The following is a 15,684-nucleotide window of genomic DNA, read 5'->3' on the forward strand; positions in this document are numbered from 1 at the left end:
CATATTAGTCGGGTTTTAATAGCATTGTTTGGGCACGTATACAGCCAATTCGGAATATGTGTCTCAACTGGGGTTTTTACTGCAGTTTGCGACACACGGCCTCATCTGTTTACGATTATCTCTGTGCGTTGTCATGGAGACATTGTACACAAACCAACTCACCAACAATTTGCAAGGCTGGGGTAGAGCTGCATGCCCAAAGGAAAAGCACACATTTCTGGTTGGCAGTAGAAACACACCCACTGGTAAATATCATGAAAGACCTGGGTATCAACAGGTTTATGGATATGTGCAAATATCTCAATGGCAACTTTTTCAAGAAGGTGGCTGAAGGAGTGAAAGGGGGAGGTTGTGTTCACATGGACCAACAAGTCCGTATGCTATCAACTTTACCCTCATTATTATGTCACATAAAGAGCTGATATTCTGAAGATATTAGAGGACATGTTTCTCATGACACTCGTGACTCAGAAATATTAATTTTGCCCAGCAGGTTTTGTTGTAGTTTTTGTTGTGTGAGCTCTGTAAAGGCACCTGGAACTCCCTGCCACTGCCGTGTACAAAATCTGGCAGATGACGCCAGACACGTCATTTCACATGACGGAAAATGCATTATTTTGCATCATCTTGTGGCTTTTAGCTGGCGAACAGACGGGGAGCTCCCTGAACTGACGACACAGGGGGGCTACTTAACACCTTTCATCTGCACACATTCCCCACATCGCAGTGACACAGCCCAGGTTGAAAATCTGCCAAGTGTCTCTTACGGATCAATCTAGTTTCAACAGGAAATAGATCACATTAAAGAAGTAACGATAACATTTCACGGGACCTTTAAGTGATGCTCTGATGTTCCTGAGCTATAAGTGTAACACAGAGCAGCAACAGCCAGTGTGGTGAGACGACTGCAGCGTAACTCCATTACCTCACATATAATCAGAGTACGGACAGCTGACTGGCTGATTAATGGCCTCAGCCTGGCTGGCATGCCTGGATATAGATGCCGCCCGAGAGCTGAGCTGCTATTAGTGGCGCTTGCGATATGAGGTTAGAATAAACAGAATCAACAGGGCTGTCAACAACATGGCCGCATCCGAACCGAGTCGGCCTCCTGCTCACCCAAAACCATCTGGTTCCAGAATAGGAGAGTTTGAACATATATAGTCTGTCTGAGGGGAGCGCAGATGACTAAATGTGGGCGAAATTGGAATTTGTTTTCTATTCTTGTCAGTCACCAGGTTATTAACCCGATGTGTTTAGAAATAGTGGTTATATGGTGGTTAAATGTGGAGCAAGGGTCGTGTTATTTCAGGGGTTAGTGGAGATATACTTTCTTACAATCTGTCAACAATTGAAAACTTCAATCTTCTCCTCTTAGAAAACAGTGAAAAAATGTAACAACAGAAAATGATGAAAGTAGGACTCAGTAAAGCTGCAGTGTATTGATTCTGTGACAGTGACCGATGATAAGAGTTTAGGCAAGTATTGATATCAAGAGTTTATCACAAGCACTTTATTTGATTTGGTGTGTGCACAAAGGTCGTTCAAATGTTTGAGATTCCCCATTTACCTCAACTTGAACCACAACTGGTATTTATCTACGCAGATTCAGACCTATCGCCAAGCAAAGGCCACAAGTATGGTCTAGTCACAAGCCTTTTGCTCGTATTTATGTCAATGCAGAACCCTGAATTTCATCCAAAACGCCTGCAGACAGGGGCAGCTGACTTTCTTTTCAATCTGTTGTTATCTCCAAGATCACAGCGTCTGGCAAGAGCGAAGCCGAGTGGTAATGTCTCCTCAGTAAAGATGGCATCAGCACAGGCTGACGGCCTTTCAAAGTATTTTCCACTTAATTATCTTTGAGCTGTCCTTTCATGTGGAAGTCATGAGAGGGAAACTATGAAAAAAAAGGGCCATAAAACTGGTCAAACTGAAAATGATATTCTACACCGAGGCTAATAAGGGCTCATATTTCCCAGCAGAAGATGCCACTTTTGCAGCTTTCTATTGTAATCTTTCCCTCATTATGCAATATTAAGATTTATAGCTCATATGTTGTGACACAATAGGTTTAGGGATGCAGCCTTCTCGCTGTTTTGAGACAAAATCCAGCAAGACTGTAAAACTGCTCCAAGATATGAGCGCAATAAAATAAGACTCCTCAAGCAGTGTTACATGACAATTTGACACTCATTAAACTGCTGAAAAATACTTTCTACCCGCATCCTACATCTGTCGCATTCCCCAGTGCTTCATTATAGGCAACATCCATCCCACACACTGGAAGATCTCGGCTGAACCTTGCTCTAGAAAAAGCCGGAGGTCAAAGCCAAGTTGACCGAAACGACCTCGGCTGACCAGAGTGACGAGTGAGGACCGTGCCGGCCCTGTCCTGTGGTCAGGGAGAGCCGCTTCACTTTGGTAACAAGGGGAAAAGCTTATATCCTGAGTGAGCGCTGCGGGCGCTCAGCACCAGACAATTATCTGCGACCCCACAATGTTCCATAATAACAACGCCAACAGGCTGGAAGAAGAGGAAATGAAAGTAAGTGGAAAGTTTCTTTTTTTTTCTCTCTTTGGGACATAAAAATGATTCTGCAGTTCAAAAATAAAAGAATTCCGACCAAATAAACCGAGCAGATATGTGATACTGTGAGCGTCATTCCTCTGCATCGTCAGACAATGAGGGCAACGGCGGGAGCGCACGCTTCATTCAGGTTTCCCTGAATGTTATTTAGCAGACACATCACAGCTGTAATTCTAAAAATAAGGTCACACACATGGAACATCAATGAGCGCTGCCAGCCCAGTGACCAGATTACATGTAAACAAGCTGAGTTTCTCATCAGGAGGAAAAAGGGATAGTGAATGGCGTGACACCTGGGGGACATGGCTGCTACGTAGCAGACAGCAGCAGAACACTGCTCGAGACCAACAAACAACAAAAGCGGGTGCTTTTCAACGATATGTTTTGATGATGATCATGATGTTTTCTTAACCCTAACCAGGTGGTTTCTGTGTCTAAACCCAACCACACATTAAGCACACTGTCACAACATAAAATTGAATAATTAAAAGGTAAAGTTTCAACATCTCCACTACTTATGAAATGTACAAATTTAACTTTGTTTCCAGAGACATATAATGCAAACATTTATTCTGGCGATGGGGTTGGTGCGGCTCAAAGCTGGGGTAGGCAGAAATCTGGGAAAGGTAAAAAACAAATAAACAAAAAATGGCAGAATTTGAAATATGCCCTCCTCCTAAAGATCTCCCTTCTCTGTCCTAAGCCCCTCCCACCACATGACCACAGGCATATGCACGTGCTTCATACAGTAACCCACCGTTATTTTTATTTCATCGCAGGTTTTCATACAGCTTATACGCTCAGCGCTTCCTTGCTCCGCCCTTTCTGTCTCTGTTTATAAGACCACAAATGAGACAAGAATTAGTTAGCTAGCCATCTCACACTCCCTCCACCTCACTCCCCGCCACTGTGGACTGGCAGGTGGGGCAGGGCTGAGGGCCAGAGGGAGAACCAGGTCTTATCTGTGTAACGGCAGTAACAGAAAGTTTGCGGATCAGATGGGGAGTCAGGGTTGGCCGATCCCCTGGAGCTAGGGTTTGCACTGGCTGGATTCAGGTTGTTGCAGCAGCGGACTGGGGTTCCTTCTCTAGACCTGTTGCCCGCTCTCCTGCCGGCGAGGTGGTCTCTAGCGGCGGGGAGTGATGTGACAGACACACTGTGATTCTGTTTAGTAGAAGGCTAAACTACTAAGATTTTCTCTCCATCTCTGAAGGCTTCTCTGACATTCAAGTTTTCACTGAAGAGACGTGCACATGCATCTGCATTTGTAGAACAGCCAATAGGGACATCTCTGAAATGACCAGTGACTGACCAAGGTGTCCTCTCGTGGCCTAGATTTTCTAAAGCCTGAAAACAGAACAAAGAAAGGTGCAGCAGTCTAGTATTCTCTCAGACCACTTCAATTACAATATGCTTAAAGTTTATTATAGGATGTTTGCCTGAGCTTTCACCTGGGTTCCTTGCTTATCAAAACATGAGTCTGGAGCTTTGTTTAAATAATCATTTTGGTTCAAACACTAAAGGATACCTAAGAAAAACTGATCCAACCCAGTTTTCTGCCTTGGTAACATGCAAAGTTTTTTTCTGTCTGAGGTATTGGTTTGGTTTTATGCTTTGTTAAATCAATCAACACGATGTAAGACATGGGCATGCAGAAATACCCACGCAGCTACAAAGGCTTATTACACAACTTGTTGAATAACTGGTTTTTTTTCTAATCCAGTCCCTGGAAAGTTCATATTGAGTTTACTTTCTGTTTCAGGCAGACTTTGGATTTATTATTTTGGTTTCAAGGGCACACAGCTTCAAGTATTGATTTGTCATGCCAATGCACCGCTGCCACAGTGATACTTTAACTGTCCTTGGTCTTTGTCTTGTCAGTACACACATATAAAAGCCCCAATGAAAACGGGATTTATGAATGTGAAAATGTCTGAAACACAGTTTATCGCACACTTATCTGAAGCCGGGTCACAGGGGCAGCAGGCTGAGCAAAATATTCCAGACGCCCCTCTCCCCAGCAACACTTTCCAGCTCCTCCTGGGGGACCCCAAGGCGTTCCCAGGCCAGATGAGATATATAATCCCTCCAGCATATTCTGTTTCTGCCCAGAGGCCTTCTACCAGTGGGACGTGCCCAGAACACCACTAATGGGAGGCGCCCAGGAGGATCCTGATCAGATGCCCGAACCACCTCAACTGACCCCTTTCGACTTGAAGGAGCAGCGGCTCTACTCCGAGCTCCCTCCAGATGTCAGAACTCCTTACCCTATCTCTAAGGTTGGGCCCAGCCACCCTTTGGAGGAAACTCATGTCAACGGCTTGTATCTGCGACCTCATTCTTTCAGTCACTATCCAAAGCTCATGGCCATAGGTGAGGGTTGGGATGTAGTTGGACCAGTAAATCGAAAGCTTTGCCATCCAGCTCAGCTCTCACTTCACCACAACAGTCCGGCACAGCGCCTGCATCACTGCAGATGCTGTACCAAATCGCTGATCAATGTCACGCTTCATTCTACCCTCACTCATGAACAAGATCCTGAGAACTCCCTCGCTTGGGGCAGTAACTATCTCTCAACCTGGGAGCAGGGGGGGGGGGTCCGCTTCACAGTCGGCTACAACCACCCCAGTGCATGCTGAAGGTCACAGTGTGATGAAGCCAACAGAACCACATCATCTGCAAAAAGCAGAGATGCAATTCTGAGGACCTTTTACCAGACCCCTTCCTTCCCCCGGCTGCGCCTTGAGATCCAGTCCATGAATATCACAAACAGAATCGGAGACAAGGGACAACCCTGGCGGAGGCCAACGCCCTCTAAGAATGTGTTTAACTTTGTACCAAGTATGCGGACACAGCTCTCACTTTGGTTACAAGGACTGGATGGCTCGTAGCAACAACCTCAGTACTCTGTTTTCCAACAGTACCCCCCAACAAGACTCCCTGTGGGACGCGATCGTAAGCTTTCTCCAAGGCTAGTTACTACAGTAGTAATTACTCCGTTTAAGACTTAATACTAAATTTGCCCGACAAAAACAAAACCAAGTGATCTCTTTCGCAACTAACAGACAAAGCAAAGCTCCAGGAACACCACAGTTACCTCCATGACGGACTTTTTGGCATGTTACCAGGGGTTGGCAAGCTAACAACCATCAGGGCTGTGCTACTTCCACCTTAGAAGTGTGGCTACAGGCTATGGGTAAGCTACATCGTGTCATCTTGTAAGTGCTTTCTTTCTCTGGAGAGTTAAAAAAAAAAGGGAGAATTGCTGCGCTCAAGTCATATAATGGTCAGGAAAACCATGTTGTTTATCATGTTGGCTGAAATGTTGGTAACCTTATCATGTAAACAAAATGGGCAAAACCAAGGTCAGCAAAATAATAGCGGTGATGTCCATATATTGTACAATTAGTCAATAACAATTATCATGATAGGCCTACATCATCATCACAATAATAATGTCCAATATGCCCTGTGCCATGGTGGTGGGAGATAAAAATGCCTCCAGTGCATGTTAGAAGCAGAATGGTACTATAGAGTCACTCATGTCGGGCAGTTCTTGGCGAGACAGTTTAAAAGCATTGCTTCTGTTTAACCAGTTCTGGACTTTGAGCCAAAACATTGTGGACTAGACAGTGGGCAGCTTGATGTGCCACAACACAAATAAACTTTGGTGCAGGCCACAAATAAATACCTCTGTTCCGGTGTACTGTGTGGCAGCTGAGCATCTGGCACGTGTATCAGTTGAGCCAACACACACAGGAAGAGTCAATTTTAAAAGATGCCGAGCTATGACTGTAGAAACACTGTATCTGGTACATATTTTTTATTTCTGCTTTTATAGTGATGCTGCAGGACGTCGCCGCTTTAGAGCCGTGACTATATACAGCTTGTTGCTGTGAGAGCTCCGGGTTAAGACCACAGCTCTCCGGAGACCAAGGCCTCTCACATCTGCACAGCTCCAAACCAGCTGCATGTAACTCAAAAATAATTGCTTCCTCCACAACGTCCAGGACAGCATGATGTGTGTGCTATCTTGTGCGCTCCTCCCTGCAGGGATGGCAACTAAATCAACATTTTACAACCATTTATCATCAGCTGGCTTTGTAGTTTTTTGTTAGTATTATCTGAGTGACACATGAAAGAGGAAGGGGAGGGATTGTTGGTTGGGAGTTGGAAGGTAGTGGAGTTATACTGGCAAAAGAATCCAACATTCAATATACTTATCACTGAGAACACATAAACAACACCATCATTGTTACAAGTCAAGTGTGTAAAAACATATAAAGTGCATTGTTGAAGCATGAATGAGATGCTTATTTAGCCTTTATTGTGCAAAAAATAATAATAGTTTGAAAACATTGAGCTTTTGTATAATCAATCGTGAAGAGGATTATGCGTTTGGAAAGTTCCTACTGACTTTTTACTACTTTTCCACCAGGAAAAGTAGTCACTTTTCAAGTCCATAGTAAACACAATAAATCCAAGCTGACCACAGCAACCATGCTCAATGAAGGAACAAACTCAAAGTTGCCACAGCGACCTTTTCAAAGCCACATTCACTCATTTTAAAATGGTCTTTTAAAACAAAAATGATCCCCATACACAAGCGTAACATCTGAAAACGCATATCACATGACCATTTACTAAACTGGGACTGTGTGTGTCTCTGTCAACAGAAAGCAGATTGTCTACTCTGTGGTTGGTGGCTTAATAACATAAAATATTACAGAGACGGCGAAAAGTAAATGGTAATTGGACCTGCAATAGCATAGTGCCTTTCTAGTCTTCCAAGCACTCAAAGTGCTTTAACACTACTACACTTTGATATCTTGCCCAATGATAGTTCAAAATGTGTATAGAGGAGCTGGTCGATCTTCCCACTAAGGGATGACCTGCTTTACCTCCTGAGCCAGACTTGCCCCAGAAATTTCTTTGCTAAGACCAATGATGAGGTGGAACTGTCTCTGGGAATAAGGCGGTCAAGGTGGCGGAAAACAGATTTGGCATTGTTGCAGCAATTACGGCGATCTATCAGAGTGATACAGCGAGAATTATTCATTGCCGGAGAAAGCCATGGCAATGGGAAAGGAGTACCCACATAAGAGGGATAAAATCACAAAAGGTATGTACACCTAGCTAAAATGTTTTGGCTTGACATGTCTTGACTAATAAGACCCAATCAGGAAGCAAACGTGGGTGTCTGCATCAGCGTTTCCAAAGTCCCTGTTTCTGCCCGTCCATACCAAGACACAACCCCAGAGTTTTCAAACTAAAAAGGGTAAGCTGTATTTTCAGAGGTCTCTGTTTGAGGGATTCCAACATACCAGAGTAGTGTGGATGCTAGGTGTAACTGTGGCAATAGTAATGCATTTTAAAACGAAAACGTATTTCTGTGGACGTAGCCTAAGCCTACAGAAAGGTGAGTGATTTCTTAGGGCGTTTTCATATTAAGAACAACTGTATCATCCCCAGGTATAATTCCCCCTCTCTCCCAATTTTTTCCAATTTCACCCTAGTAATATTGTTCCGTACTACGCTGCGAAATGGAAATGTTGAGGCTGTTTCATAACTGGTTAGTACTCCGCGTGTTAAACAGCAGTCCACTTCCGTGTTTTGTACAGTTGGTGTTCACACCTGGTGCGTAGCGTAACAGAGTAGCCATTAACTGTACTTGAGACCACCTTTTCAAATGGACTCCGCCACGGATGGGCATACCGTACCCAAGTACAGTACACATTAATCAAATAAACTAGACTTTAGGGTCAAGTGTACTCGAAGCAGGACCTGGACTCACAATGTGAAAGCCCCCTCACTCAAATGATTTAGGACCAGTTTCACTTTGAACATTCTCCTCTGAACTCTCACAACACAAATATCTCATGGGGAGCTGAAAGAGCAGAAGCCACACAGCAGAAACTACCACAGAAATGTGAATAAACTAGTAGCTGTGAATACCTATGTCCTTCTATGTGGGCTGTGTACATCAGTGTGAGTGTCTTGAGCTGGTACCGTGAGCAAAGCGGTGGACCCAATAGTAGCAGAAGTCCACGCCCAGAAAGGTGAGCCACCAGGTCCAGGCGGAGTCCCACGGCAGCTCCATCAGGCGATACCGGTCCCACACGTACATGTAAGCAGTCAGCTCACAGCCTCTCATAAACAGCCTGAGGGAGGGGTAGTCACAGCTCTTTGTCAGTCCACAGTGTGCACGTTAGTACAATATGCAGTTCATGTTTCAGTTGCACATGTCAGTTCATTTGTGTAACTTGTCAGAACATCTTTGTATTGTCAAAGCACATGCACTACTGAAAGGGCATTTTCTTTAGAGATACCTGATACTTTCTGATAGACAATGTTATATTTACATCTTTACGACAAGGACTATTGTGCTTTACAATCTTCTCTTTCACAGGTCTTTACTCCACAGACTGTATAAAAAGATGGACAACATGACAGCTCCCCAAAGGTAACCCTAAAACACCTGGATGAAGCCTGCCCTCTCTATGTTAGTTAGTGGACGGGACATGGGCCAAACTAAAAAATCCAAATACATGCCAAACAACTTTTCCCAAAGATGGTTTCTGTCATTTGGGGTATTTCTTATCACGCTGACGCATGTTTCTTATAAGTTCGTAGTAAAAGGGACGTGGCATTATGATTGACAGCTATGTGCGGCAGTCTTGGTCAGACATGTGTATGGGCGGGAACTTGATACAGCGGAGACCCTTACTACACAGACTCTGGCTTCAAATGGCATCACCAGCGCAAGACGGCAGCAGGCGTAACCGGGAAACTTTGGCTTCATTTTTGAACAATGGGAATAAGTGGAGACACGTCGTCCATCTACAGTCCACACTGACGCTGAAAACACACCAAGCAGCAGCAAAGTGCAGCTCACCACAATTATCATATTTTTCTGCAGCCAGAGGGCGAGCTCATGTGTTTTAGGCAGGAGGATTTTTTTTGTAACATAGGTCAAAGTGTCACAGGAGTTTCAGAACTCTGTTTACAGATTAGCTGTGAGTATTCTTTGGCCAAAATTTGCCAGCTCACTGATCCATAGCTTTTGCATGGCAGAGCACCGCAGGCCACATTTCGCCCCCTTGTTTTCTGCATGCAGTAGGCCAACTCTCTGGACCTACACCTTGTGCCACTTCCTGTTGCCCACCTCACTTTGGACAAGGTAATGGACTTTTAAACGGCAACATTTAAAGTTACAGCAACCCAAAAATAATAATATATCTAATCTACACGACTCCTTGGGCGCCACATTTTTCATTCAAAACAGGAAAGGCAGCTATGATAATGATAACAATGTCTGATAAATAAGATAAAAAATTAGGGATGCATGATAAAGTAGTCAATAAATCAGCTTTAAAGTTAAATATCTGAATTGGCGACATGCTTTTTCTTGATTTTCACAATGAATATATATTACGTACATTAAAAAGTATTGTATTTCATGTCTCCACTGGCTTGTGGGCCATCACCATAAGAATATCCATGCATAATTCCACTACAAGAGAGACTTGATGACTAATTAGGTAGGGAAAAAGTGGATATATAGATATCGGTATCGGTTAGCGGTCAAACTAGTTGTTACATTTTGGCATATCCGGTTTCGGGAAAAAATCCAATATTGTGCATCCCTATAAAAATCAAACCAAGTAGCCCTAACAGCACTGCTATCTTATTATAATATACAGTGACCTGACCATGAGCTGCCTGAACACTCACATTGGGAGTCTGGAGATCATTCCACAAGATACGGAGGTGAGTCCATCGCTGATGGTGACCACTGGGGCTCCTGTCTTCAGCAGGCCCACCACCAGCTCCAGCACCATCAGCCCTACAAAGAAAGGAGTGGCCTGCACACACACGCACACACACACACACACACACACACACACACACACACACACACACACACGAAATCCTGATTCAGCACTGTTACGGTTACAAACTGTGAAAACAAGATGGTTTCAAGTGCACTGTTGCCTTTAGCAGTTGTGTTGAGCTTGAGTATTTGTCTTGGCAGATGAGCTAAAAGCTTGCAGGACTTTCATGTCTTGTGATCCATGATGTTTGTTTCACTGTACCAGACTGAAGCTAAAGCCACAATGTATTGGCAGGCAGGACATCACAAACATTTGTCTGAGCAGAGCTGCACTGGAGGAAGAAATGATCTCATTAGTTGATTTAAACATCAGTGCTAACAAACCACATATTTTTTCATTTTGAGTGGTGTCAGGTGGGAGCCAAGCACAATAAAACAAGGATACAGAGATGTTGTGCTGTAAAACCTCAATGTCTTCGTGTTTGCGGATAAGATACAACAAAACAAAGTCATCTAGTTAGCTTGTTAGCTACATGTCATTGTGGCTACTCAGGCTAGCTGGTATAGCGTACAAGCTAGCTGACCTTTAAAGAATAATTAGGATTAAGACAAAATTAACTGATTGTTATTTATTTTTTCAATTGATATTTTAATCAGAGGTCACTCTTCTTTTGTTGGACACATTCTCCCCACAAATACAACATGCTAATGTTATTAGCACGAGACTATGGCATTTTACATTGTATAAATTAGTCATCTAAACTTAAGGTAGTTAGCTTGTTAGCTACACGTCATTATGGCTACTCAGGCTAGCTGGAAAAGAGAATAGTAAGGTCTAAGAGGAAAATATTTGATTGTAATTTGTTTTTTCAATTCATATTTTACTCACAGGTCCTTCTCTGCTGCCCAAGTTTTCTAATTACCATTTTTTTCATTCCAGAAGGTTTATTAGCTCTGCATGCTGCTTGTTAAAGTTTGGAAATTTGAAACACACCCAAAACACGGATTGCACATGGTTTCAAAGCGACAATTTCAATTATAAGTACACAAATTGGCTTCACTATAACTCGCTGGATTCACAGACAAAACACTTGTCTTTTGTTGGCCACATTTTCCTACAAGCCTATAGCATTTTACATTGTATAAATAAGTCATCTAACGTTAAGCTAGTTAGCCTGTCAGCTACATGTCATTATGGCTACTTAGGCGAGCAGGTAAAGCGTACAAGCTAGCTGCCTTTCAAGAATAATTAATTTCAATTACAAGTACACAAATCAGCTTCACTATAACTCTCAGGATTCACAGAAAAACACTTGTATTTTGTTGGACACATTTTCCCCAAATACAACATGCTAATGTTGTTAACACAAGCCTATGGCATTTTACATTGTATAAATTAGTCATCTAAACTTCAGCTAGTTGACCTGTTAGCTACACGTCATTATGGCTACTCACACTTGCAGATAAAGGCGTACAACTAACCTTTATTTATTTTTTCAATTTATACTTTACTCAGTGGTCCTTCTCTGCTGCCCAAGTTTGGTAATTATCAACTTTTATTCAAGAAGGTCCTTTAGCTCTTGTTAAATTTTATAAGTGTTATATCTTCTCCATTGTAATTCCCATTTGAAACCATGGATGTATGAAGGGAAATGGATACGACGTTGGAGGTGGAGCCCAGTAATCCATGCGAAAGTTGCTCAGTGGAACATGACGCCAAAAAAGTTCAAATTAAAATTAAGAAAATTACTTAATAATAATAATAATAATAGATTTTATTTATAACGCACTTTACATTTGAATACAAATCTCAAAGTGCACAGTACAAAGGCAACAATAACAATAAAAGCAACAATAACAGTAAAATCGAGCAACAGAGCAAAACAATAAAAACAGTCAGCAGATAAAATCTACTACTTCATCTTAACTTAATCTTCTACATCATTGGGTCCACATAGCGAGCACACAAGAGACTTCGCCGACCATGTGGCTATCTTCTGTTTTAGGGCTCTGCTACCCTGAATGGGGATAAAAATGATTTAATCGTGCAGCTCTTCTTGATTTAAAAAGATATTAGACCAAATGGATCAAATCCTGGTAGTGGAACAAGTCTTTCTGTGGTTGTGTATCCACTGATTTACGGATGTCTCTTTCACAATGTAAGTCTATGGGAAAAAGACTTTCTGGGCCCCATGATATCATGTGTTGGACCTGGAAGTTGTAATTCTGAGGTTTGGCCACTATGTGAAATTGGTTGATTGATTGTTTTGTTACTGAAATTATGAATAAAATGATGCAGTTGTAGTTTTAAAATGTATCAAACACTGACCAGATCTGAAAGTAAACAGATTGCTGTATATATTTTTGGTTTGTACAGAGTTGCTGTTAGCGGCAACAGTGAGCTTGGTGTCTGGATATTTCTTACCAAACTGGAAGCTGGGAATCATAGCTAACTTCTCTCCTCATTTCTTTATTAACATGCTTGTACCCTTTGACTTTGTAATCAAAGAACATTTTCTAACACAAGCGCTCGCCTTTTGTGCTGGTGGTTCAACCAGGAAGGTTTCATGTCCATCTAAACCTTGGAGGTGCTCCAAGTGTCGGTCATCTTAACATTATCTATGTAAAAAATTAAAAGGACTTGCACTTCTTGAACCCTGCTTTCCCGAAATTATTCCATTTTGCAATTCTATATATGTAAATATGAAGTTTAAAGATGCAAGGTCCATTTCTAAGTTGGCACAACAATAAAGAAGAAATCAAAACTTTTGTTTTTCAAAAGACTGACCTCCAGGCTGATGCACATCTTGTGGCAGCATGATCCCCTAACTAAATTGGTTGGTTTAGTTGATTTTTATTTGTCTTGACTTTGTTTAATGCTAGTACAAGTAACTTAAATTAACCGATTTGAATTACATTAGGAAATTCATTTTCATGAAAAATAACTTGCAATTTTCTCTGTGTTACCAAATTCAAACACAGGTTGCAGCCATATGGCAGACCAATTTGTGATCCATCAACACAAACATGCATAGGATGATTTTTGTTTTGATTAGCAGCTATTTTTGCACGAGATGCCACATGATTTTCTTTTTTATGGTGAAAACAAAACATTACATAGCAAAATTCTAGTTTCCAAAAGTTGCAAAATATAAATTACATGTAGTAACTAGTTATGACAAAACAAATGGTAAGTACTACACAAACAGCCAGTGACGGGCCTCTATTTCTAACTGTGCTGGAAACATATAATAACCTCTTAATGGGTCTGTCAAACATGGAACAAATTAGTGAGGGACGAGGTTAGCAAACAGGTCACGACTGCGACTTCAGCGGCGTGTCAGACCTGCTGGTTAGCTTTAGCTTGAAGGCGCTCATTGACCAAGTGACTGCAGTCGTAACCGGGACACATGGCCCCGCCAAGAGCGAGGAATGAAGGGCGTGACGAAACCGCAGAGGAGCACATCTGCAGGTGGGGAGGGAGGAAGTGTGTGTGTGTGTGTGTGGATGTAAGTGAGAGTGAGTGTGCATGCATGTGTGTGCATATCCACATGTGAATGCTTCCACTTTAGCATGCAGGTGTGTGATGTGAGTGTGTGTGTGCACAAGCAGAGGCGAGAGCACCACCAGGGACCTGCGATCACACGCAACGCTCCCAACATCTGGCAGCAGACTGCAGAACTGCAGCCAACAAATGGGCTCGCAGCGCAGGCAGTCCTCCTCCAAACCCGCTGAGAGAGAGATTATCATTCTGGACGCCGGTCTAAAACCTTCCCTCCTTTTTTCTCTCCTGTCTAGCAGATAGTTTTACCTCTGCAGCCCCACGTTCTTGACAGCTCGGGACGAAATTATTCGCCAGGGCAAGCTGATTCTCATGCTGTGCAAAAAAGAAGGCGAGGGGAAAAAGCTTGTCTATGGTTTTATCCCTGTCTCCTCATTTCTTTTCCTTTATTTGATGTTACTTGTCTTCGTTTTTCCTCTGCTTCAGTGAGATATTTCAGTCCCTTTTTGATCTTGCATGCACCGAAAACGTCTTTGCTTGTGTTTTTTTTATCTTTTTACAAATAAACTAAAAATCACACCAAAGAAAGCCTACTTTATACTGCAGCATTCTTGCATCCTCTGTGGACCGTTTGTTGTGGCATCTAATAATTTTATTTTATTTTGAATTCGGCCTTGCGTGGAACATGACATTTGTGGACCAGATGTCTGCATTTTCCCCAAACAGACTTTTTTTTATAAGGTCACGGATGACTGATGTTGGCTGACAATACACTTTTATCACTGCTGTCTGACAAAAAAATATTGTGTTTTCATTCAAATCACTGAATAGCTGAGAGACCTGGCAACTACCCACAAACCCATAATTCCAAACAACTCTAAAATTAGAAGATTGTGTTTTGTTTTTCTAATTAATTTCACCCGTCGGAATCAGAGAACAGAATAATTAATGACACATCACAAACTTTAAACAGTGCTGAGTCACACACGCCCATGCAAACTTTTATCACCATCGAGCCCTGCAGCAATAACAAATTTGTTTAATCACGTTTGGTAGTGGATTATAAGGACTCCTGCTGTGGGGGTAATTGCTCTCCTCCCCTGATGTGCCTCATAAAGCCTCATAACAAACATGTGCTGTTAAACCTGCACCAGACATTCGCCGCAATAAATGGTGACTGAGACACTGTAAACTGACAGTAAGAAGCAGAACAAACCCCAAACTTGTTTTTAAATTGTGCTTTAAAAGGTCCAGTGTGTCGGATTTAGGGGGATATATTGGCAGAAATGGAATATAATATAAGTATGTTTTCTGTAGTGTATAATCACCTGAAAATAAGAATCGTTGTTTCTGTTGAAATAGGCTGTAGATACAGAGCAGGTCCTATGGCTGCTTTAAGAGAACTGGATACAGTGTTGGATGAGGGACTCTTCATTCCTATGAAAGTTGCTAAGTTGCACATGAAGTAAAAAAGCTTGGTCCGTGGTATAAAATCACCCTGATGATCGGCACTGCATCTGCATCATTGGGCCCACAGAGCAAGCGCACTTGAGACCTCCACCTGCCGCGCCAACTACTTCCAGTTTAGCCCTCCGCTAATTTGAATGGGGATGAAATGATTTAACCTTGTGGCTCTTCTAGACTTTTGAAATGTTATCGAACTGAATGGATTGAATCCTGATAGTGAAACGAGTCATTTCGCAGGAGTGGTGACGCTCAGAGAACATGTCCAACATTTTACAGACGTCTCTTTCCCAA

At 42.4% G+C, this 15,684-nt stretch overlaps 1 protein-coding gene across 1 annotated transcript in view; it reads right to left on the reverse strand.

Moving 5' to 3' along the window:
- The window catches only part of agmo (alkylglycerol monooxygenase), a 76,300-nt gene that overhangs the window by 56,999 nt on the left and 3,617 nt on the right, over nucleotides 1-15,684 (reverse strand). Inside the window, exons 2-3 of the mRNA XM_050046921.1 lie at nucleotides 10,325-10,455; nucleotides 8,600-8,751 (exon numbers count right to left, since the gene is read on the reverse strand). Coding sequence (XP_049902878.1) covers nucleotides 8,600-8,751; nucleotides 10,325-10,455 — 283 coding nt within the window. The remainder of the gene's footprint in view (nucleotides 1-8,599; nucleotides 8,752-10,324; nucleotides 10,456-15,684) is intronic.

Source organism: Epinephelus moara, chromosome 6, assembly GCF_006386435.1.
Source record: "Epinephelus moara isolate mb chromosome 6, YSFRI_EMoa_1.0, whole genome shotgun sequence".
Taxonomy (NCBI): Eukaryota; Metazoa; Chordata; class Actinopteri; order Perciformes; family Serranidae; genus Epinephelus; species Epinephelus moara.